Source organism: Astatotilapia calliptera, chromosome 3 (assembly GCF_964374335.1).
Source record: "Astatotilapia calliptera chromosome 3, fAstCal68.1, whole genome shotgun sequence".
NCBI classification, from domain to species: domain Eukaryota; kingdom Metazoa; phylum Chordata; class Actinopteri; order Cichliformes; family Cichlidae; genus Astatotilapia; species Astatotilapia calliptera.
In genome coordinates this window covers 20,152,017-20,177,759 of record NC_137424.1, presented here as the reverse complement: position 1 = coordinate 20,177,759, position 25,743 = coordinate 20,152,017, and the positions used below count along the sequence as shown (strand labels likewise).

The 25,743-nt window shown below is 41.8% G+C and overlaps 2 protein-coding genes across 2 annotated transcripts in view; both read left to right on the top strand.

Moving 5' to 3' along the window:
- The window catches only part of LOC113015973 (NACHT, LRR and PYD domains-containing protein 12-like), a 748,422-nt gene that overhangs the window by 499,626 nt on the left and 223,053 nt on the right, over positions 1 to 25,743 (top strand). The window lies entirely within an intron of this gene.
- LOC145426191 (protein NLRC3-like) lies at positions 300 to 25,743 on the top strand. The gene is made up of 5 exons (XM_080299745.1): positions 300 to 432; positions 574 to 2,365; positions 15,049 to 15,225; positions 24,289 to 24,462; positions 25,138 to 25,743. Exons 1-5 carry the CDS (start codon positions 300 to 302, stop codon positions 25,151 to 25,153), a joined length of 2,292 nt encoding a protein of 763 aa, XP_080155871.1. The 3' UTR covers positions 25,154 to 25,743.

Below are 25,743 nucleotides of genomic sequence, written 5' to 3'. Positions count from 1 at the left end.
AATGTACTGGGTAACGTACTAAACCCAAGCTGCCCTCTGATGCATCCATCAGAGTGTGAAAGAAAGTATTTAAGCATAGAACAATGTGCTTGGTTGAATGAGGCATGTTGTATAAAAAGCTTTGTGTGCACAGAGTATCAAAGAGAGCTATATAAGAACCAGTCCATTTACCACTGGGTAATTCATATAGTCTTCTTTTCCAGCGGCTGGAGGACAACATCACCATGTTTGTGAAGAACGAGCTGAAGAAGATCCAGAAGCTTCTGAGTCCAGATCACCCAGAAACTTTAAAGAGCCAGATGGAGGATGAGGAGATGTTTGAAGGTGAGGATGAAGATGAAAGAAAGAGCTGCAGAGAAGCATTTCTGAAGATCACACTCCACTTCTTGAGGAGACTTAAGCAGCATGAGATGGCTGACCATCTGCAGAGCAGTAAGAGAATTTCTCTAAAGACTGAATATTGATCTTTCCTAATAGCTCAAGAAATGGACCAATAGACATTCATCCTTTCAGGGTACTGAAAGGCTATGATATTTATTATATAATATTTGTTTCTGAAATTCTTACCTTCAGAAATATTTGCTCCACTCTGTAAACGAGAACTTAAAGCCCAACTGAAGAAGAAGTTCCAGTGTGTGTTTGAGGGCATCGCTAAAGCAGGAAGCCCAACCCTCCTGAATCAGATCTACACAGAGCTCTACATCACAGAGGGAGGGACTGCAGAGGTCAATGAGGAACATGAGGTCAGACAGATTGAAACAGCATCCAGGAAACCAGACAGACCAGAAACAACAATCAGACAAGAAGACATCTTTAAAGCCTCACCAGGAAGAGACGAACCAATCAGAACAGTGCTGACAAAGGGAGTGGCTGGCATTGGGAAAACAGTCTTAACACAGAAATACAGCCTGGACTGGGCTGAAGACAAAGCCAACCAGGACATCCAGTTCATATTTCCATTCACTTTCAGAGAGCTGAATGTGCTGAAAGAGGAAAAGTTCAGCTTGGTGGAACTTGTTCATCACTTCTTTAATCAAACTAACGAATCAGGAATCTGCAGGCTTGAAGACTTCCAGGTTGTGTTCATACTTGATGGTCTGGATGAGTGTCGACTTAATTTGGACTTCAACAAAACTAAAATCCTGACTGAAACAAGAAAGTCCACCTCATTGGATGAGCTGCTGACAAACCTCATCAGAGGGAACCTGCTCCCTTCTGCTCGCCTTTGGATAACAACACGACCTGCAGCAGCCAATCAGATCCCTCCTCAGTGTGTCGACATGGTGACAGAGGTCAGAGGGTTCACTGACCCACAGAAGGAGGAGTACTTCAGGAAGAGATTCAGAGATGAGGACCAGGCCAGCAGGATCATCTCCCACATCAAGAAAGCTCGAAGCCTCCACATCATGTGTCACATCCCAGTCTTCTGCTGGATCACTGCTACAGTTCTGGAGGATGTGCTGGAAACCAGAGAGGGAGGAGAGCTGCCCAAGACCCTGACTGAGATGTACATCCACTTCCTGGTGGTTCAGGCCAAAGTGAAGAAGGTCAAATATGATGGAGGAGCTGAGACAGATCCACACTGGAGTCCAGAGAGCAGGAAGATGATTGAGTCACTGGGAAAACTGGCTTTTGATCAGCTGCAGAAAGGAAACCTGATCTTCTATGAACCAGACCTGACAGAGTGTGGCATCGATATCAGAGCAGCCTCAGTGTACTCAGGAGTGTTCACACAGATCTTTAAAGAGGAGAAACAACTGTACCAGAACAAGGTGTTCTGCTTTGTTCATCTCAGTGTTCAGGAGTTTCTGGCTGCTCTTCATGTCCACCTGACCTTCATCAACTCTGGACTCAATCTGCTGGAAGAGCAAGAAACAACTTGGAAGGTGTTTCAAACAAGAAAATCTTCAAAGAAATACTTCTACCAGTGTGCTGTGGACAAGGCCTTACAGAGCCCCAATGGACACCTGGACTTGTTCCTTCGTTTTCTCTTGGGTCTGAAGACTAATCAAACTCGTTTGCAAGGCCTCATGACACAAACAGAAAGTAGCTCAAAGAGCAATCAAGAAGCAGTTCAGTACATCAAGAAGAAGCTCAGTGAGAATCTGTCTGCAGAGAAAAGCATCAATCTGTTTCACTGTCTGAATGAACTGAATGATCGTTCTCTAGTGGAGGAGATCCAACAGTCCCTGAGATCAGGACGTCTCTCCACAGATAAACTGTCTCCTGCTCAGTGGTCAGCTCTGGTCTTCATCTTACTGTCATCAGAAAAAGATCTGGATGTGTTTGACCTGAAGAAATACTTTGCTTCAGAGGAGGCTCTTCTGAGGCTGCTGCCCGTGGTCAAAGCCTCTAAAAAAGCTCTGTAAGTTATAAAGTTTTTATTATTTAATTTGGTTGGTATGTTATGGAAAACACACTGCATCAACTTCTGTTTTGTTTTTGCCAAAATCACTGTAATATAATCACTGTACCTTTATATACATGTGACTTGTATTAATGCTGCTGCCCTCTTGTGGCTAAAGTGTAATTATGTTCTTGTTATTAGGGAGGATTTGAGAGTAAGGCTACGTTCACACTGCAGGCGAAAGCGCATCAAATCCGATTTTTTTGACCTTTATAAATCTGACTTTTTTGACCCTATGCGACCCATATCCGATCATGCTATGACAGTGTGAACGTCGCGAATCCGATATTTTCAAATCCGACCTGGGTCACTTTCGTATGTGGTACTGAATCCGATACATATCCGATGTTTTAGAAAGTGACTGCTGTTTGAACGGTCATGTCGCATTAAATCCGTCTTTTACGTCACCAACACAAGACAGACGCCAATTATCAGCGCCCGATAAGACATCGCGAACGCTTCCTGGCCATCCCGTGTAGATGTCAGTGAAACTGTTGGGAAGACAACGTTGGAGAAACGTGAACATTTTATTTGTACTGTATAATCTACAGATTCTGAGAGAAATCTGCAGCTATCCTTTGAAGCACCGCTCCTCTAAAACAGCAATAAGGATCATTATTAGGTTATCTACATTATTATGTAAATAACAAAATAACTTAAAGCAAAAATTGGGAAACGTAAAGTCCGAAGTCTTCATATTGAGGGTCATCTGTCAAACAATATTCTTTGCTCTGGGTCTAAACAGAGCGCGTTGTGTGTGAAGTCTTCTTTTGCGCATGCAAATGCACAAATGCGTCCTTCATTTCCCCGAATTTGAAGGATTCGTCGGGTGTGTCCTTCGTGGCCCACCATATCCCAGAATTCATAGCGCGGCCCAGCCAAATTTCAGCTGCCAACAATGGCGGCAGCTACTAAGTTTTCAAATTACTCTTATTAATCTTTCTGGGTCACAAAATAAACTTTTAACATATTTTCAGGCGAGAAAGTAGCTGTGTAAACTTCAAATATCTGCTTGGTTTATCAAGACATCGCATATTTGCAAAAGTGTGCCGACGTTTTCGGAGACGTCTGTTCCCCACCCGCTCGCTAGCAAGCCGGGGGGTTCAATGGTCACTCCAGCCGGCGAGAGCAGCGGACGCCCGGCTTAATCGTTTTCAGACCCCGCTCTTTGGCTACTCAGGTTAAACATGATATATAAGTCAACCGGATAACTTAAAAATGTAATTGTTTGCCTTTTTTCTGTGTTTTATTTGTTCCGGAGTAAATCGGTTTGGCTGAGATCAAACTTCCTCCGGGATTTTCACACAGCTGAATAAACGTTAAACAGGAAACTGATTAAACAGAAGTGTGAGACGGTCGAGAGTTTACGCCAGTGTCCTGTTATATTTTAGATAGCAAGGAGCAGACGGCCGAGTTTATTAAACTCCACCAACACAGCGGTGACGTAAATCTGAAGGCTCGACCGTCCCATTTCACAGCCTCGCACTTCCAGCCTTTTCGATCTTTGAAGGACCCGGCCCACGTAGACCGCGAATACCGGGTCCTCCGAAGGATGCAGCCGACGTTTTGGGACACAGCTAGTGTGCGATGTTCTTTCAGTGTTGCACTTTCAAGCTCACACTTTGTCTAATAAACTTAATAAGCTTTAATAATGTGACTGGAAAAAGGTGTTGGACTTCAAATATGTCCATTTCTTTCACACTTCACCTTTAAAAGTGAAGCCTTGTGGTTCCTGGAACGGAAAAACACGACTTTTTCAAGTCTTTGTCCTGTTTTTATGATAAATGTACGACTTTAATGTGAAACATTCAGAGTTTTTTCTCTTGTTGTGTTTGTTTGAAGCTGCTTCCTGTTGGCTTCAGCTGTTTGGAGTTTCCATTTTCTAAACTTCTACATTCTGAACCTTCTTCAGCTCTGAACAGATGATGAAACACTGAATGATTTCAAGCTCACACTTTGTCTAATAAACTTACATCTTTCATCCTTTATACAGATTGAGGGGCTGTGGTTTGTCAGAGATCAGCTGTGATTATCTGGCAGCAGCACTGAAGTCCAACCCCTCCCATCTGAGACAGCTGGACCTGAGCAGGAACAACAAGCTGCAGGATTCAGGAGTGAAGCATCTGTGTGGTTTCCTGGAGAGTCCAGGATGTGGACTTGAAACTCTGAGGTCAGTCAGCATGTTTTAGTTGTGCTGAGATGAATATGATGTGAAAGTTGTGCTGACACTAAACTGCAGACATCAGGCTGATATTATACTGATCCACACTGAGGATCTTCATGGTAAAGTCTGTTTTCTTCTTCTCTGGTTTAGTCCATTGACTGCAGCAGAACAATGTTCACATTTCAAACAGTGAGACTCAACGTATGGCCCGCGGCCCACACGCGGCCTGCCCACCTTTCCTGATTCAGAGAGAGGGGACCCTGATTAACTGTGTAGTGTTCTTCCTCACAGTTCTAAGTATCAGACACAACAATGAATAATCCACAGCTGACTGTCTTTAGCAGGTCAAAGGTCACGGCACACAGCAGACAGTGGGAAATATTATAATTCTGATCATTTATCAGCACATATCCATATGTATAAAAACAAAGCTGACACTGTGAGACTTGATCAGAGGTGTGATCATCACAGCAGAGGCCTTTGTGTCAAAGTCACTGAGGATCAAACAGAAACACATGAAGCAGATTTTCCTGTTCTGGCTTTTTATAGCAGATAACCTTCAAAATATTCTGCAGTCCATCAAAAACTGAAGCAAACCATGAATCAACATGTGAACCTGAGCTGATGCTGCTGAAGTGAAGCAAAGTTACAGAGGTTTGATTACAGACACAGCTGAGAGTTTGTAATCTGTCATCATTTTAAAAGGTTTACATTTCTTCAGTATATCCACATTTGCAGCTGCTACCTCAACCTCCACTCGTCCAACACAACTGCTGTCCACTGCCTCCATGACATTGTGATTTTGCTGTTGGTCTTCTGTCAGATCTTCATCAATCACTTCTGCACGGGGCACACCTTCAGACTCTGCAGCTGCATAACGAAAGCCTGTAAGATAAAATTAGACATAAGGTAAATGTACACCAATATTCCAATGACAGGTGTGTGATTCATCTGGAAGTTATGTGCGGATTAGTGTACAGTGATAGCAATTTAGTATGTTTTTAGAGGGGGGGGGGGTTGTTTACCTCCGATGGGTGCTCTTTTTCGCTTCCGTTGCGTACGCCTTGAGTGCCGGTCCGAGTCTGATACAGGTATGTCGTCATGCCCCATGTGCAGTGTTGGTGCCCAGTCTGGATTTGTTACATCCATTTCATATGCTGGTTTGCCTGCAATAATGCCAAATCATAAGCTACTCAGTCGACATGACGTGGTTCTGCAGCATCACACATTAGCATGTTTTATCTCATTATCTATGACCGCAGCACGTTGAAAATCACACTAAAAGCCTTTCAAGAGTGATATGAATTAATTTAGAACTCACCGGAAAGAAAATGCCGTGAGCAAACCAACAAAAAGCTGGGGATTGCAGAGAACTCGATATCCCCTCGTCTCACCGCTGCAATCCAAGCCTGACGTCTTTGTTTAGTAATATCGGATACATGGGATCCCTCACGTTGCCTCCAGGACGGAAAACGATGAAAAGAGAGCCCGTTATCCAGCTTCTTGCCTTCACGATCGTGTGATCTAACGTTGCAACCGACAACACAACACGTACGATCCATAGCTGAAATGGTATCCTTTAGCTGGCCTACTGTCATGGCGGAAGGGGGCATGGCCCATCTCCCGTGACATCACGCTCCAAAGCCCTATAGGTGGGAAAATGTACCATGTCGACCAATCAAAAATGATATGGAAACATGACATTTGGTTGTTTAGCAAAAGGGGGAAGTTTTAGGAGTGACCGGCAAGAGAGAGCGAGTGAGCGAAAGAGAGAGAGAGTTTTGATACGTGAGAGATTTGTGACGTTTACCGTGTTTGGTCTCAAGTTAGTTTGTTGTCTTGTGTATTTAGTGTGTAGCTGTTGTTTTGTTTTGTGTGTCAGTTCTACTAGTGATCGTCACAGTTGCTGCCTTAAAGCCAACAAAGGCAGATTGCAGTGTAAACGCTGAGTGACACACCTGCTGTCAGACCTGCAGGTTTATCCCTGTGCTGTTCTCATATGTGTTAGAGTGACACAAACTATTGTTTGACACCTGATTGTTCTGTAAATAGTTTGAAATGATTATATGAAAAACGTCTGAGCCTTGGCTGCATTTTTTGGTAAATAGTACCATATAACTTTGTTGTTTGCAAAACGTGTGCGTATTTTTAAAAATGTACAATCTCTATTTGCATTTCAAGTTATGAAGATGATTCGTTAAACATGTGTGTGGTTTTTACAGTCAAAATATCACTTTCTACTTGTATTTTAAATTTTGTCTGAATTTAGATAAATTGTGCTGATACAGTTGGTCAAAATGAGAAAATAACAGATTGGCAAGATGAACTGTTTTTAAAGGTAAAATATAGAGGCCACATCAAAAGTAGTCAAGAAGGGTTAAAGGCTAAAAGCAAAGTTGTCACTGTTGGGTCTGTGTTTCCACAAGCCCCGCTAATTCTAGAGACTTATTCATCATGAAGAAAACAAGACAGTCGATCGATCAATTATTTGCGCAAGGGAGGCCTCCTCTGTGTCCACCACGAAAATGACCACAGATCTGACCTCCTCCTGCTACCTTTTATTGGGAGACAGTTCACACAAAACACGTCAGAACAAAGCCACGCCCCCTTTGTTCTAAGACAAAGCATTTTATGTATATGTGTGAACTTCTGTAAGAGTGTGTGTGTGTGTGTGTGTGTGTGTGTGTGTGTGTGTGTGTGTGTGTGTGTGTGTGTCAGACCTCCTGCTGACCAAAGGGTCGTAAACCCAGGAAGTTTACATCAAAAGAAACAGATCTTTCAGATAGGATGTATCTACAATAAAACCTCCCCCAGCACAGTGGTTGGAGAGGTGGCCAGGATCAAAGAAATGGCTTTGATCCTACTGCTTGAACTAAGACTGTACAAATTTAAGAAACACAATGGCAACATTCAACAATTAGACTTAACAGTCACCAAGTACTGTTTATATTTGTGTGTATTGCTGCAGCTTTTTTGAGTATTAATTTGGTGCCTTTGTGTGAAATAATGGTATTGTGAGTGATCCATATAGTCACAAAGAATAGCCACTTGTTTCTGTGCTACCAAAGTTCCCCGGCTTTCATTCAAAATGTGTTTATCGTCAGCACCTGCACATTAAACTACTTAAACATTATAAATGTCTTCAAGCTCACACTGAGGCCTGTGGGGTACTATCAGCCACTGAGACAGTACACACATTTATATGTGTTTGTATATGAATATTTCATACTTTAAGACTGCCTGTTTATTTAAGGGAGATGAACAAAATACATTGGAATTGTACAAAATAATATCATGGATGATAAATTAAATAGAGTTTAAGTAGATGCTTGTGCATTCTTAAAGTCTTATATGTTGAACTGAACTATGTGATCTGTTCAAAGCCTTAATCTTAATTTGAAGTGAAATGTGCATTTTGAGTTTATACACTATGTATATAAGGCGACCGTTTCCTTTTGCAGTATTTTTGTGTGGTGTACTTTTCTATGTCTTAACAAAAGGGGAACAAAGGTGTTTAAGTTCACCTAGGATGATGTGTTTTAATTTTCACATGGTCTTGCTTGAATTTGACCCTGACAAAGGCGTATGAACTCTGTCAGCTGTTTGGAGTTTCCATTTTCTAAACTTCTACATTCTGAACCTTCTTCAGCTCTGAACAGATGATGAAACACTGAATGATTTCAAGCTCACACTTTGTCTAATAAACTTACATCTTTCATTCTTTATACAGATTGAGGAGCTGTGGTTTGTCAGAGATCAGCTGTGATTATCTGGCAGCAGCACTGAAGTCCAACCCCTCCCATCTGAGAGAGCTGGACCTGAGCTCCAACAACAAGCTGCAGGATTCAGGAGTGAAGCATCTGTGTGGTTTCCTGGAGAGTCCAGGATGTGGACTTGAAACTCTGAGGTCAGTCAGCATGTTTTAGTTGTGCTGAGATGAATATGATGTGAAAGTTGTGCTGACACTAAACTGCAGACATCAGGCTGATATTATACTGATCCACACTGAGGATCTTCATGGTAAAGTCTGTTTTCTTCTTCTCTGGTTTAGTCCATTGACTGCAGCAGAACAATGTTCACATTTCAAACAGTGAGACTCAACGTATGGCCCGCGGCCCACACGCGGCCTGCCCACCTTCCCTGATTCAGAGAGAGGGGACCCTGATTAACTGTGTAGTGTTCTTCCTCACAGTTCTACGTATCAGACACAACAATGAATAATCCACAGCTGACTGTCTTTAGCAGGTCAAAGGTCACGGCACACAGCAGACAGTGGGAAATATTATAACTCTGATCATTTATCAGCACATATCCATATGTATAAAAACAAAGCTGACACTGTGAGACTTGATCAGAGGTGTGATCATCACAGCAGAGGCCTTTGTGTCAAAGTCACTGAGGATCAAACAGAAACACATGAAGCAGATTTTCCTGTTCTGGCTTTTTATAGCAGATAACCTTCAAAATATTCTGCAGTCCATCAAAAACTGAAGCAAACCATGAATCAACATGTGAACATGAGCTGATGCTGCTGAAGTGAAGCAAAGTTACAGAGGTTTGATTACAGACACAGCTGAGAGTTTGTAATCTGTCATCATTTTAAAAGGTTTACATTTCTTCAGTATATCCACATTTGCAGCTGCTACCTCAACCTCCACTTGTCCAACACAACTGCTGTCCACTGCCTCCATGACATTGTGATTTTGCTGTTGGTCTTCTGTCAGATCTTCATCAATCACTTCTGCACGGGGCACACCTTCAGACTCTGCAGCTGCATAACGAAAGCCTGTAAGATAAAATTAGACATAAGGTAAATGTACACCAATATTCCAATGACAGGTGTGTGATTCATCTGGAAGTTATGTGCGGATTAGTGTACAGTGATAGCAATTTAGTATGTTTTTAGAGGGGGGGGGGGGGGGGGTTGTTTACCTCCGATGGGTGCTCTTTTTCGCTTCCGTTGCGTACGCCTTGAGTGCCGGTCCGAGTCTGATACAGGTATGTCGTCATGCCCCATGTGCAGTGTTGGTTCCCAGTCTGGATTTGTTACATCCATTTCATATGCTGGTTTGCCTGCAATAATGCCAAATCATAAGCTACTCAGTCGACATGATGTGGTTCTGCAGCATCACACATTAGCATGTTTTATCTCATTATCTATGACCTCAGCACGTTGAAAATAACACTAAAAGCCTTTCAACAGTGATATGAATTAATTTAGAACTCACCGGAAAGAAAATGCCGTGAGCAAACCAACAAAAAGCTGGGGATTGCAGAGAACTCGATATCCGCTCGTCTCACCGCTGCAATCCAAGCCTGACGTCTTTGTTTAGTAATATCGGATACATGGGATCCCTCACGTTGCCTCCAGGACGGAAAACGATGAAAAGAGAGCCCGTTATCCAGCTTCTTGCCTTCACGATCGTGTGATCTAACGTTGCAACCGACAACACAACACGTACGATCCATAGCTGAAATGGTATCCTTTGGCTGGCCTACTGTCATGGCGGAAGGGGGCATGGCCCATCTCCCGTGACATCACGCTCCAAAGCCCTATAGGTGGGAAAATGTACCATGTCGACCAATCAAAAATGATATGGAAACATGACATTTGGTTGTTTAGCAAAAGGGGGAAGTTTTAGGAGTGACCGGCAAGAGAGAGCGAGTGAGCGAAAGAGAGAGAGAGTTTTGATACGTGAGAGATTTGTGACGTTTACCGTGTTTGGTCTCAAGTTAGTTTGTTGTCTTGTGTATTTAGTGTGTAGCTGTTGTTTTGTTTTGTGTGTCAGTTCTACTAGTGATCGTCACAGTTGCTGCCTTAAAGCCAACAAAGGCAGATTGCAGTGTAAACGCTGAGTGACACACCTGCTGTCAGACCTGCAGGTTTATCCCTGTGCTGTTCTCATATGTGTTAGAGTGACACAAACTATTGTTTGACACCTGATTGTTCTGTAAATAGTTTGAAATGATTATATGAAAAACGTCTGAGCCTTGGCTGCATTTTTTGGTAAATAGTACCATATAACTTTGTTGTTTGCAAAACGTGTGCGTATTTTTAAAAATGTACAATCTCTATTTGCATTTCAAGTTATGAAGATGATTCGTTAAACATGTGTGTGGTTTTTACAGTCAAAATATCACTTTCTACTTGTATTTTAAATTTTGTCTGAATTTAGATAAATTGTGCTGATACAGTTGGTCAAAATGAGAAAATAACAGATTGGCAAGATAAACTGTTTTTAAAGGTAAAATATAGAGGCCACATCAAAAGTAGTCAAGAAGGGTTAAAGGCTAAAAGCAAAGTTGTCACCAAGTACTGTTTATATTTGTGTGTATTGCTGCAGCTTTTTTGAGTATTAATTTGGTGCCTTTGTGTGAAATAATGGTATTGTGAGTGATCCATATAGTCACAAAGAATAGCCACTTGTTTCTGTGCTACCAAAGTTCCCCGGCTTTCATTCAAAATGTGTTTATCGTCAGCACCTGCACATTAAACTACTTAAACATTATAAATGTCTTCAAGCTCACACTGAGGCCTGTGGGGTACTATCAGCCACTGAGACAGTACACACATTTATATGTGTTTGTATATGAATATTTCATACTTTAAGACTGCCTGTTTATTTAAGGGAGATGAACAAAATACATTGGAATTGTACAAAATAATATCATGGATGATAAATTAAATAGATTTTAAGTAGATGCTTGTGCATTCTTAAAGTCTTATATGTTGAACTGAACTATGTGATCTGTTCAAAGCCTTAATCTTAATTTGAAGTGAAATGTGCATTTTGAGTTTATACACTATGTATATAAGGCGACCGTTTCCTTTTGCAGTATTTTTGTGTGGTGTACTTTTCTATGTCTTAACAAAAGGGGAACAAAGGTGTTTAAGTTCACCTAGGATGATGTGTTTTAATTTTCACATGGTCTTGCTTGAATTTGACCCTGACAAAGGCGTATGAACTCTGTCAGCTGTTTGGAGTTTCCATTTTCTAAACTTCTACATTCTGAACCTTCTTCAGCTCTGAACAGATGATGAAACACTGAATGATTTCAAGCTCACACTTTGTCTAATAAACTTACATCTTTCATTCTTTATACAGATTGAGTGTCTGTGGTTTGTCAGAGATCAGCTGTGATTATCTGGCAGCAGCACTGAAGTCCAACCCCTCCCATCTGAGACAGCTGGAGCTGAGCTGGAACAACAAGCTGCAGGATTCAGGAGTGAAGCATCTGTGTGGTTTCCTGGAGAGTCCAGGATGTGGACTTGAAACTCTGAGGTCAGTCAGCATGTTTTAGTTGTGCTGAGATGAATATGATGTGAAAGTTGTGCTGACACTAAACTGCAGACATCAGGCTGATATTATACTGATCCACACTGAGGATCTTCATGGTAAAGTCTGTTTTCTTCTTCTCTGGTTTAGTCCATTGACTGCAGCAGAACAATGTTCACATTTCAAACAGTGAGACTCAACGTATGGCCCGCGGCCCACACGCGGCCTGCCCACCTTCCCTGATTCAGAGAGAGGGGACCCTGATTAACTGTGTAGTGTTCTTCCTCACAGTTCTAAGTATCAGACACAACAATGAATAATCCACAGCTGACTGTCTTTAGCAGGTCAAAGGTCACGGCACACAGCAGACAGTGGGAAATATTATAATTCTGATCATTTATCAGCACATATCCATATGTATAAAAACAAAGCTGACACTGTGAGACTTGATCAGAGGTGTGATCATCACAGCAGAGGCCTTTGTGTCAAAGTCACTGAGGATCAAACAGAAACACATGAAGCAGATTTTCCTGTTCTGGCTTTTTATAGCAGATAACCTTCAAAATATTCTGCAGTCCATCAAAAACTGAAGCAAACCATGAATCAACATGTGAACATGAGCTGATGCTGCTGAAGTGAAGCAAAGTTACAGAGGTTTGATTACAGACACAGCTGAGAGTTTGTAATCTGTCATCATTTTAAAAGGTTTACATTTCTTCAGTATATCCACATTTGCAGCTGCTACCTCAACCTCCACTTGTCCAACACAACTGCTGTCCACTGCCTCCATGACATTGTGATTTTGCTGTTGGTCTTCTGTCAGATCTTCATCAATCACTTCTGCACGGGGCACACCTTCAGACTCTGCAGCTGCATAACGAAAGCCTGTAAGATAAAATTAGACATAAGGTAAATGTACACCAATATTCCAATGACAGGTGTGTGATTCATCTGGAAGTTATGTGCGGATTAGTGTACAGTGATAGCAATTTAGTATGTTTTTAGAGGGGGGGGGGGGTTGTTTACCTCCGATGGGTGCTCTTTTTCGCTTCCGTTGCGTACGCCTTGAGTGCCGGTCCGAGTCTGATACAGGTATGTCGTCATGCCCCATGTGCAGTGTTGGTGCCCAGTCTGGATTTGTTACATCCATTTCATATGCTGGTTTGCCTGCAATAATGCCAAATCATAAGCTACTCAGTCGACATGATGTGGTTCTGCAGCATCACACATGAGCATGTTTTATCTCATTATCTATGACCTCAGCACGTTGAAAATAACACTAAAAGCCTTTCAAGAGTGATATGAATTAATTTAGAACTCACCGGAAAGAAAATGCCGTGAGCAAACCAACAAAAAGCTGGGGATTGCAGAGAACTCGATATCCGCTCGTCTCACCGCTGCAATCCAAGCCTGACGTCTTTGTTTAGTAATATCGGATACATGGGATCCCTCACGTTGCCTCCAGGACGGAAAACGATGAAAAGAGAGCCCGTTATCCAGCTTCTTGCCTTCACGATCGTGTGATCTAACGTTGCAACCGACAACACAACACGTACGATCCATAGCTGAAATGGTATCCTTTGGCTGGCCTACTGTCATGGCGGAAGGGGGCATGGCCCATCTCCCGTGACATCACGCTCCAAAGCCCTATAGGTGGGAAAATGTACCATGTCGACCAATCAAAAATGATATGGAAACATGACATTTGGTTGTTTAGCAAAAGGGGGAAGTTTTAGGAGTGACCGGCAAGAGAGAGCGAGTGAGCGAAAGAGAGAGAGAGTTTTGATACGTGAGAGATTTGTGACGTTTACCGTGTTTGGTCTCAAGTTAGTTTGTTGTCTTGTGTATTTAGTGTGTAGCTGTTGTTTTGTTTTGTGTGTCAGTTCTACTAGTGATCGTCACAGTTGCTGCCTTAAAGCCAACAAAGGCAGATTGCAGTGTAAACGCTGAGTGACACACCTGCTGTCAGACCTGCAGGTTTATCCCTGTGCTGTTCTCATATGTGTTAGAGTGACACAAACTATTGTTTGACACCTGATTGTTCTGTAAATAGTTTGAAATGATTATATGAAAAACGTCTGAGCCTTGGCTGCATTTTTTGGTAAATAGTACCATATAACTTTGTTGTTTGCAAAACGTGTGCGTATTTTTAAAAGTGTACAATCTCTATTTGCATTTCAAGTTATGAAGATGATTCGTTAAACATGTGTGTGGTTTTTACAGTCAAAATATCACTTTCTACTTGTATTTTAAATTTTGTCTGAATTTAGATAAATTGTGCTGATACAGTTGGTCAAAATGAGAAAATAACAGATTGGCAAGATAAACTGTTTTTAAAGGTAAAATATAGAGGCCACATCAAAAGTAGTCAAGAAGGGTTAAAGGCTAAAAGCAAAGTTGTCACCAAGTACTGTTTATATTTGTGTGTATTGCTGCAGCTTTTTTGAGTATTAATTTGGTGCCTTTGTGTGAAATAATGGTATTGTGAGTGATCCATATAGTCACAAAGAATAGCCACTTGTTTCTGTGCTACCAAAGTTCCCCGGCTTTCATTCAAAATGTGTTTATCGTCAGCACCTGCACATTAAACTACTTAAACATTATAAATGTCTTCAAGCTCACACTGAGGCCTGTGGGGTACTATCAGCCACTGAGACAGTACACACATTTATATGTGTTTGTATATGAATATTTCATACTTTAAGACTGCCTGTTTATTTAAGGGAGATGAACAAAATACATTGGAATTGTACAAAATAATATCATGGATGATAAATTAAATAGATTTTAAGTAGATGCTTGTGCATTCTTAAAGTCTTATATGTTGAACTGAACTATGTGATCTGTTCAAAGCCTTAATCTTAATTTGAAGTGAAATGTGCATTTTGAGTTTATACACTATGTATATAAGGCGACCGTTTCCTTTTGCAGTATTTTTGTGTGGTGTACTTTTCTATGTCTTAACAAAAGGGGAACAAAGGTGTTTAAGTTCACCTAGGATGATGTGTTTTAATTTTCACATGGTCTTGCTTGAATTTGACCCTGACAAAGGCGTATGAACTCTGTCAGCTGTTTGGAGTTTCCATTTTCTAAACTTCTACATTCTGAACCTTCTTCAGCTCTGAACAGATGATGAAACACTGAATGATTTCAAGCTCACACTTTGTCTAATAAACTTACATCTTTCATTCTTTATACAGATTGATGGACTGTGGTTTGTCAGAGATCAGCTGTGATTATCTGGCAGCAGCACTGAAGTCCAACCCCTCCCATCTGAGAGAGCTGGAGCTGAGTGACAACTACAAGCTGCAGGATTCAGGAGTGAAGCATCTGTGTGGTTTCCTGGAGAGTCCAGGATGTGGACTTGAAACTCTGAGGTCAGTCAGCATGTTTTAGTTGTGCTGAGATGAATATGATGTGAAAGTTGTGCTGACACTAAACTGCAGACATCAGGCTGATATTATACTGATCCACACTGAGGATCTTCATGGTAAAGTCTGTTTTCTTCTTCTCTGGTTTAGTCCATTGACTGCAGCAGAACAATGTTCACATTTCAAACAGTGAGACTCAACGTATGGCCCGCGGCCCACACGCAGCCTGCCCACCTTTCCTGATTCAGAGAGAGGGGACCCTGATTAACTGTGTAGTGTTCTTCCTCACAGTTCTAAGTATCAGACACAACAATGAATAATCCACAGCTGACTGTCTTTAGCAGGTCAAAGGTCACGGCACACAGCAGACAGTGGGAAATATTATAACTCTGATCATTTATCAGCACATATCCATATGTATAAAAACAAAGCTGACACTGTGAGACTTGATCAGAGGTGTGATCATCACAGCAGAGGCCTTTGTGTCAAAGTCACTGAGGATCAAACAGAAACACATGAAGCAGATTTTCCTGTTCTGGCTTTTTATAGCAGATAACCTTCAAAATATTCTGCAGTCCATCAAAAACTGAAGCAAACCATGAATCAACATGTGAACATGAGCTGATGCTGCTGAAGTGAAGCAAAGTTACAGAGGTTTGATTACAGACACAGCTGAGAGTTTGTAATCTGTCATCATTTTAAAAGGTTTACATTTCTTCAGTATATCCACATTTGCAGCTGCTACCTCAACCTCCACTTGTCCAACACAACTGCTGTCCACTGCCTCCATGACATTGTGATTTTGCTGTTGGTCTTCTGTCAGATCTTCATCAATCACTTCTGCACGGGGCACACCTTCAGACTCTGCAGCTGCATAACGAAAGCCTGTAAGATAAAATTAGACATAAGGTAAATGTACACCAATATTCCAATGACAGGTGTGTGATTCATCTGGAAGTTATGTGCGGATTAGTGTACAGTGATAGCAATTTAGTATGTTTTTAGAGGGGGGGGGGGGGGGGTTGTTTACCTCCGATGGGTGCTCTTTTTCGCTTCCGTTGCGTACGCCTTGAGTGCCGGTCCGAGTCTGATACAGGTATGTCGTCATGCCCCATGTGCAGTGTTGGTTCCCAGTCTGGATTTGTTACATCCATTTCATATGCTGGTTTGCCTGCAATAATGCCAAATCATAAGCTACTCAGTCGACATGATGTGGTTCTGCAGCATCACACATTAGCATGTTTTATCTCATTATCTATGACCTCAGCACGTTGAAAATCACACTAAAAGCCTTTCAAGAGTGATATGAATTAATTTAGAACTCACCGGAAAGAAAATGCCGTGAGCAAACCAACAAAAAGCTGGGGATTGCAGAGAACTCGATATCCGCTCGTCTCACCGCTGCAATCCAAGCCTGACGTCTTTGTTTAGTAATATCGGATACATGGGATCCCTCACGTTGCCTCCAGGACGGAAAACGATGAAAAGAGAGCCCGTTATCCAGCTTCTTGCCTTCACGATCGTGTGATCTAACGTTGCAACCGACAACACAACACGTACGATCCATAGCTGAAATGGTATCCTTTGGCTGGCCTACTGTCATGGCGGAAGGGGGCATGGCCCATCTCCCGTGACATCACGCTCCAAAGCCCTATAGGTGGGAAAATGTACCATGTCGACCAATCAAAAATGATATGGAAACATGACATTTGGTTGTTTAGCAAAAGGGGGAAGTTTTAGGAGTGACCGGCAAGAGAGAGCGAGTGAGCGAAAGAGAGAGAGAGTTTTGATACGTGAGAGATTTGTGACGTTTACCGTGTTTGGTCTCAAGTTAGTTTGTTGTCTTGTGTATTTAGTGTGTAGCTGTTGTTTTGTTTTGTGTGTCAGTTCTACTAGTGATCGTCACAGTTGCTGCCTTAAAGCCAACAAAGGCAGATTGCAGTGTAAACGCTGAGTGACACACCTGCTGTCAGACCTGCAGGTTTATCCCTGTGCTGTTCTCATATGTGTTAGAGTGACACAAACTATTGTTTGACACCTGATTGTTCTGTAAATAGTTTGAAATGATTATATGAAAAACGTCTGAGCCTTGGCTGCATTTTTTGGTAAATAGTACCATATAACTTTGTTGTTTGCAAAACGTGTGCGTATTTTTAAAAATGTACAATCTCTATTTGCATTTCAAGTTATGAAGATGATTCGTTAAACATGTGTGTGGTTTTTACAGTCAAAATATCACTTTCTACTTGTATTTTAAATTTTGTCTGAATTTAGATAAATTGTGCTGATACAGTTGGTCAAAATGAGAAAATAACAGATTGGCAAGATAAACTGTTTTTAAAGGTAAAATATAGAGGCCACATCAAAAGTAGTCAAGAAGGGTTAAAGGCTAAAAGCAAAGTTGTCACCAAGTACTGTTTATATTTGTGTGTATTGCTGCAGCTTTTTTGAGTATTAATTTGGTGCCTTTGTGTGAAATAATGGTATTGTGAGTGATCCATATAGTCACAAAGAATAGCCACTTGTTTCTGTGCTACCAAAGTTCCCCGGCTTTCATTCAAAATGTGTTTATCGTCAGCACCTGCACATTAAACTACTTAAACATTATAAATGTCTTCAAGCTCACACTGAGGCCTGTGGGGTACTATCAGCCACTGAGACAGTACACACATTTATATGTGTTTGTATATGAATATTTCATACTTTAAGACTGCCTGTTTATTTAAGGGAGATGAACAAAATACATTGGAATTGTACAAAATAATATCATGGATGATAAATTAAATAGATTTTAAGTAGATGCTTGTGCATTCTTAAAGTCTTATATGTTGAACTGAACTATGTGATCTGTTCAAAGCCTTAATCTTAATTTGAAGTGAAATGTGCATTTTGAGTTTATACACTATGTATATAAGGCGACCGTTTCCTTTTGCAGTATTTTTGTGTGGTGTACTTTTCTATGTCTTAACAAAAGGGGAACAAAGGTGTTTAAGTTCACCTAGGATGATGTGTTTTAATTTTCACATGGTCTTGCTTGAATTTGACCCTGACAAAGGCGTATGAACTCTGTCAGCTGTTTGGAGTTTCCATTTTCTAAACTTCTACATTCTGAACCTTCTTCAGCGCTGAACAGATGATGAAACACTGAATGATTTCAAGCTCACACTTTGTCTAATAAACTTACATCTTTCATTCTTTATAAAGATTGAGGGACTGTGGTTTGTCAGAGATCAGCTGTGATTATCTGGCAGCAGCACTGAAGTCCAACCCCTCCCATCTGAGACAGCTGGACCTGAGCTCCAACAACAAGCTGCAGGATTCAGGAGTGAAGCATCTGTGTGGTTTCCTGGAGAGTCCAGGATGTGGACTTGAAACTCTGAGGTCAGTCAGCATGTTTTAGTTGTGCTGAGATGAATATGATGTGAAAGTTGTGCTGACACTAAACTGCAGACATCAGGCTGATATTATACTGATCCACACTGAGGATCTTCATGGTAAAGTCTGTTTTCTTCTTCTCTGGTTTAGTCCATTGACTGCAGCAGAACAATGTTCACATTTCAAACAGTGAGACTCAACGTATGGCCCGCGGCCCACACGCGGCCTGCCCACCTTTCCTGATTCAGAGAGAGGGGACCCTGATTAACTGTGTAGTGTTCTTCCTCACAGTTCCAAGTATCAGACACAACAATGAATAATCCACAGCTGACTGTCTTTAGCAGGTCAAAGGTCACGGCACACAGCAGGCAGTGGGAAATATTATAACTCTGATCATTTATCAGCACATATCCATATGTATAAAAACAAAGCTGACACTGTGAGACTTGATCAGAGGTGTGATCATCACAGCAGAGGCCTTTGTGTCAAAGTCACTGAGGATCAAACAGAAACACATGAAGCAGATTTTCCTGTTCTGGCTTTTTATAGCAGATAACCTTCAAAATATTCTGCAGTCCATCAAAAACTGAAGCAAACCATGAATCAACATGTGAACATGAGCTGATGCTGCTGAAGGGAAGCAAAGTTACAGAGGTTTGATTACAGACACAGCTGAGAGTTTGTAATCTGTCATCATTTTAAAAGGTTTACATTTCTTCAGTATATCCACATTTGCAGCTGGTACCTCAACCTCCACTTGTCCAACACAACTGCTGTCCACTGCCTCCATGACATTGTGATTTTGCTGTTGGTCTTCTGTCAGATCTTCATCAATCACTTCTGCACGGGGCACACCTTCAGACTCTGCAGCTGCATAACGAAAGCCTGTAAGATAAAATTAGACATAAGGTAAATGTACACCAATATTCCAATGACAGGTGTGTGATTCATCTGGAAGTTATGTGCGGATTAGTGTACAGTGATAGCAATTTAGTATGTTTTTAGAGGGGGGGGGGTTGTTTACCTCCGATGGGTGCTCTTTTTCGCTTCCGTTGCGTACGCCTTGAGTGCCGGTCCGAGTCTGATACAGGTATGTCGTCATGCCCCATGTGCAGTGTTGGTGCCCAGTCTGGATTTGTTACATCCATTTCATATGCTGGTTTGCCTGCAATAATGCCAAATCATAAGCTACTCAGTCGACATGATGTGGTTCTGCAGCATCACACATTAGCATGTTTTATCTCATTATCTATGACCTCAGCACGTTGAAAATAACACTAAAAGCCTTTCAAGAGTGATATGAATTAATTTAGAACTCACCGGAAAGAAAATGCCGTGAGCAAACCAACAAAAAGCTGGGGATTGCAGAGAACTCGATATCCGCTCGTCTCACCGCTGCAATCCAAGCCTGACGTCTTTGTTTAGTAATATCGGATACATGGGATCCCTCACGTTGCCTCCAGGATGGAAAACGATGAAAAGAGAGCCCGTTATCCAGCTTCTTGCCTTCACGATCGTGTGATCTAACGTTGCAACCGACAACACAACACGTACGATCCATAGCTGAAATGGTATCCTTTGGCTGGCCTACTGTCATGGCGGAAGGGGGCATGGCCCATCTCCCGTGACATCACGCTCCAAAGCCCTATAGGTGGGAAAATGTACCATGTCGACCAATCAAAAATGATATGGAAACATGACATTTGGTTGTTTAGCAAAAGGGGGAAGTTTTAGGAGTGACCGGCAAGAGAGAGCGAGTGAGCGAAAGAGAGAGAGAGTTTTGATACGTGAGAGATTTGTGACGTTTACCGTGTTTGGTCTCAAGTTAGTTTGTTGTCTTGTGTATTTAGTGTGTAGCTGTTGTTTTGTTTTGTGTGTCAGTTCTACTAGTGATCGTCACAGTTGCTGCCTTAAAGCCAACAAAGGCAGATTGCAGTGTAAACGCTGAGTGACACACCTGCTGTCAGACCTGCAGGTTTATCCCTGTGCTGTTCTCATATGTGTTAGAGTGACACAAACTATTGTTTGACACCTGATTGTTCTGTAAATAGTTTGAAATGATTATATGAAAAACGTCTGAGCCTTGGCTGCATTTTTTGGTAAATAGTACCATATAACTTTGTTGTTTGCAAAACGTGTGCGTATTTTTAAAAATGTACAATCTCTATTTGCATTTCAAGTTATGAAGATGATTCGTTAAACATGTGTGTGGTTTTTACAGTCAAAATATCACTTTCTACTTGTATTTTAAATTTTGTCTGAATTTAGATAAATTGTGCTGATACAGTTGGTCAAAATGAGAAAATAACAGATTGGCAAGATAAACTGTTTTTAAAGGTAAAATATAGAGGCCACATCAAAAGTAGTCAAGAAGGGTTAAAGGCTAAAAGCAAAGTTGTCACCAAGTACTGTTTATATTTGTGTGTATTGCTGCAGCTTTTTTGAGTATTAATTTGGTGCCTTTGTGTGAAATAATGGTATTGTGAGTGATCCATATAGTCACAAAGAATAGCCACTTGTTTCTGTGCTACCAAAGTTCCCCGGCTTTCATTCAAAATGTGTTTATCGTCAGCACCTGCACATTAAACTACTTAAACATTATAAATGTCTTCAAGCTCACACTGAGGCCTGTGGGGTACTATCAGCCACTGAGACAGTACACACATTTATATGTGTTTGTATATGAATATTTCATACTTTAAGACTGCCTGTTTATTTAAGGGAGATGAACAAAATACATTGGAATTGTACAAAATAATATCATGGATGATAAATTAAATAGATTTTAAGTAGATGCTTGTGCATTCTTAAAGTCTTATATGTTGAACTGAACTATGTCATCTGTTCAAAGCCTTAATCTTAATTTGAAGTGAAATGTGCATTTTGAGTTTATACACTATGTATATAAGGCGACCGTTTCCTTTTGCAGTATTTTTGTGTGGTGTACTTTTCTATGTCTTAACAAAAGGGGAACAAAGGTGTTTAAGTTCACCTAGGATGATGTGTTTTAATTTTCACATGGTCTTGCTTGAATTTGACCCTGACAAAGGCGTATGAACTCTGTCAGCTGTTTGGAGTTTCCATTTTCTAAACTTCTACATTCTGAACCTTCTTCAGCTCTGAACAGATGATGAAACACTGAATGATTTCAAGCTCACACTTTGTCTAATAAACTTACATCTTTCATTCTTTATACAGATTGGAGAGCTGTGGTTTGTCAGAGATCAGCTGTGATTATCTGGCAGCAGCACTGAAGTCCAACCCCTCCCATCTGAGACAGCTGGAGCTGAGCTCCAACAACAAGCTGCAGGATTCAGGAGTGAAGCATCTGTGTGGTTTCCTGGAGAGTCCAGGATGTGGACTTGAAACTCTGAGGTCAGTCAGCATGTTTTAGTTGTGCTGAGATGAATATGATGTGAAAGTTGTGCTGACACTAAACTGCAGACATCAGGCTGATATTATACTGATCCACACTGAGGATCTTCATGGTAAAGTCTGTTTTCTTCTTCTCTGGTTTAGTCCATTGACTGCAGCAGAACAATGTTCACATTTCAAACCTTCAAAGAAGAAGAAAAATCCTCCACTGGATAATTCACTGTGAAACTCTCCAACTCTTCATTCCACCTTAAAGTCTGTCTGACACTGAAATCCAAAGCAAAATGTGCGTTTGCTTTACAGACAGCAGTCCAACACAAACATACACACATCATCCAAAACACAGTCCAACATCCAAATCTCCTCCACTGCCAGCATGAATGATGGGAAAGAGAAGGAGGAACACTCTGACATTCAGGGTTAGAATGAGTTTCATGAAGCAGACTGTGAAGATCAAAGCTGCATTAGAAAGCTTACATGAATGAATGAGTGGACAGAAGTGGACAGAGATCATCTGAAGCACTTCAAAGGCTTTAAATCAGCACATTTCTCTTTATTCTTTATCAACTCTGTTAGTTTCTCTCAGTTTTCTGTGGAATGAAGCTAACAGCAGGCTAATAAGATGCTGACCAACCAGGGATCAGCTTACAGGTAGAATACAGCTGCTGGATGGGATTAGCATGTCATAGCTATCTACCAAACTGCTAACTGGGGGATTTCAGGCCATCTATGGATCATTTTTGCTAACTGTTTATTCAGCTTAGGCTCACAGGGCTGCAGCCTGTGCCCTAGCTGTCATAGGGCAAGAGGCGTGGTCCACCTGCACAGGTGAGCAGTCCATCACAGGGCCAACAGAGAGAGACAGAGAAGCACTCTCTCACATCCACACCTACAGCCAATTTAGAAGCACCAATGAACCTAAGCAGCATTTCATTGGACTGTGGGAGAACATCCAACCTCCACAGAAAGGCCAACAAGCTTCAACCTACAACCTTCTTGCTTTAAGGCACTAGTGCGAACCACTTTTCCCCATTTCAGCCCAAATCCTGCATCTTCCTGTTTCTGACTCCAGGCCAGCTCCACTAACACTTTCTCATCAGACACTGCCACCTAGTGGAGGAAGTCTTAGTTCCATTTGAAGCTTCAGATTACAGTTAGTTCCTTTACAAAGAGGTGGAGGTGGTGGGGCCACAGCACCATCATCACTGAGTGCCATAGGACACTTAACCTTTGTTTCCATATGCTGGGAACTTCCTGTTGTTCCAAGGAGGACTGGAAAATGTGTGAAAACCTCCCAGTCAGTTCCTCACAGCACACTTCAATCATTTCCCTCCCACAGCATCAGGACCAGGGCTTTTTCTCTCTTTGGTCCCACTAAGAGATTTCCACACAAACACCTCATCAGTGGGACTCTCAGAGCTACCAGCCCTTTGCTACAATCACAAAGCTCTTCATTGAAATCAATGATATCAAAGCTGGAATCCAATGAGTCCAAGTCTTCTGTTGATTCAGCATCACATTCATCTTTGCTCCTTGTTCTGCATCCCCACCATGGACTTCATTCCTTTCCAAGCCAGCCTTGAGTGTCCTTTATTCAGCTCATCCTCTGCTTTACTTTGACACCTGATTTTAGCTGCTTTATCTCTCTTTCAACAAGTTTCTGTGCCTCAATCTTTTTCTTCTCTCCCTCATAACAAGACAGCTTCTTCTGCCTGAGAACATGTTGGAGTGATTTACTAATCCAGGGCTGCTTATTGGGGAAAATACTTCCTGTTTCCAAAGTAATCCCCATTTTTCCCAGAAAGAAATGTAAGTAGAAATCGATGATCTAAGTGAGAACATGAGCCTTTAAAAAGTCCCAGTGGGTGCAGTCAAAGCAGTCCCTCAGTCCCAGTATAGAGTCTTTGGTCCAGACTGGAACAAGTGTGTGCCCAGTTTGAGCTCTCTTCAGTGCTGTGACCTGACAGACCCAGAGGGGCCATCACATCACATTTAGAAGCTCCCCTAATGGAGCCACAACACATGTCCAACACTTAGTCTGTCTTGTTGGACCAACTGGAAGAAATGATTCAAGGACTTAGTCACAGAACAGAGATTCAAATCTCCAAAATCCAACTGGCTGCATCAGGACATATAGTCTGAAACTCTGCACAGTTTCCTGTTTGAAGCTGCTTCCTGTTGGCTTCAGCTGTTTGGAGTTTCCATTTTCTAAACTTCTACATTCTGAACCTTCTTCAGCTCTGAACAGATGATGAAACACTGAATGATTTCAAGCTCACACTTTGTCTAATAAACTTACATCTTTCATTCTTTATACAGATTGCGTTTCTGTGGTTTGTCAAAGATCAGCTGTGATTATCTGGCAGCAGCACTGAAGTCCAACCCCTCCCATCTGAGAGAGCTGGAGCTGTGGGGAAACAACCTGAAGGATCCAGATGTGAAGCAGCTGTCTGATCTTCAGCAGAGTCCAGACTACAGACTGGAGACTCTGCTGTAAGTAGAGTGATGGAGTGAGTGGGTGGTGCTGTCAGCAGTATTGTACTAAACACAGTCAGTATGAAACAAAGATCCAGTGTTTCCTGTAAAGCTGCAGCTTCTCAGTGAAGCTGTGAGAGGAGAATGGTGACAGGCTTCAGGATTGGACACAAACACTTCCTGTTTCTGACCTTTATGGTCACCATGGTAACGGCTGACACGCTCTGATCAAACACTGTCAACAGCCAATCAGCTCTCTGAACAAAGCAGCACGCAGACCAATGACTGCATTCATTTCCAAGTTTAAAGCAGTGAAGAACACAGTCTGTAGGTGAGGAAGAATTTAGTGAGAGCAGATGTTTGGATGGAATTCCTCCAGTTAACAGCTGGAACCGTCCATCTGGATTGTTGGGCTTGTTGTTGGGGTTCCTACAGAGCTCAGAGTGGACACACCAAGGTTCTTCTAATGAATGAAAGTCCAAACTCAAACTAGGAGGGAAAAACATTTTCATCAACTTCAATAAAAATCCAAAGATTAGAAAAAGTGAAGCAACAATGAGTCCTAGTACAGTCCCAGCACTGAAGTCCCTGCTGCTCTTTATACTGGATGTGCTGCATCACTGACTGACAGCTGATGAAGAGTCTCTGGAAACACTCGTTTATCTCCTCTGCTCTTCCTTCTTCTCTCTGCAGGTGGAGGCGATGGTAAACAGGACGGTGTGTGTGCTGAGAGAGGAGGAGCTGTGTCCTGATGATCCAGAGAGGTTGAAGCAGCAGCAGCTTGTGTGTAGAGACGCTCTGACTGGGCCATGTTACTGGGAGGTGGAGAGGAGAGCTTCATCCAGCAGTGACTGACAGAGGAATGAGAAGAAGTGCAGATGACTGTCAGTGCTGCAGAGTGAACTGCTCTGAGAACAGCTCCACTGTCAGACACAATGTAGAGTCCAGCATCATCCCTGTGTGTCCCTCTGGATCTGACAGAGGATCATCAGTGTATCTGGACTGCTCTGCTGCTGCTCTGTCCTTCTACAGTCTCTGCACAGTCTCTGTCTGACTCTGGCTTCAGACCCTCCTGGATCAAACTCACCTGGAAAGACTTTCAAACATCACTCAATAGATTTGAATACAGAATATATTTGATATATACTGTAGATGTACTGTAGAGTTGCAGTTTGTCACTTGTAAATACAGTCTGTGAGCAGCTGTGAGCTGAAAGATCTTTCTAGAAACACGAAATGTTTTCACTCTTCTGTTGCTTTTTCATATATTTCCACAACATTAATATTGATCCCACCTGTC

Coding starts and splice junctions, on each gene's coding strand:
- LOC145426191 (XM_080299745.1), top strand. CDS start 300: ATGGAGGATGAGGAGATGTTTGAAGGTGAGGATGAAGATGAAAGAAAG. Junction 433..573: donor GGCTGACCATCTGCAGAGCA/GTAAGAGAATTT, acceptor TCTTACCTTCAG/AAATATTTGCTCCACTCTGT. Junction 15,226..24,288: donor TGTGGACTTGAAACTCTGAG/GTCAGTCAGCAT, acceptor TTCTTTATACAG/ATTGCGTTTCTGTGGTTTGT.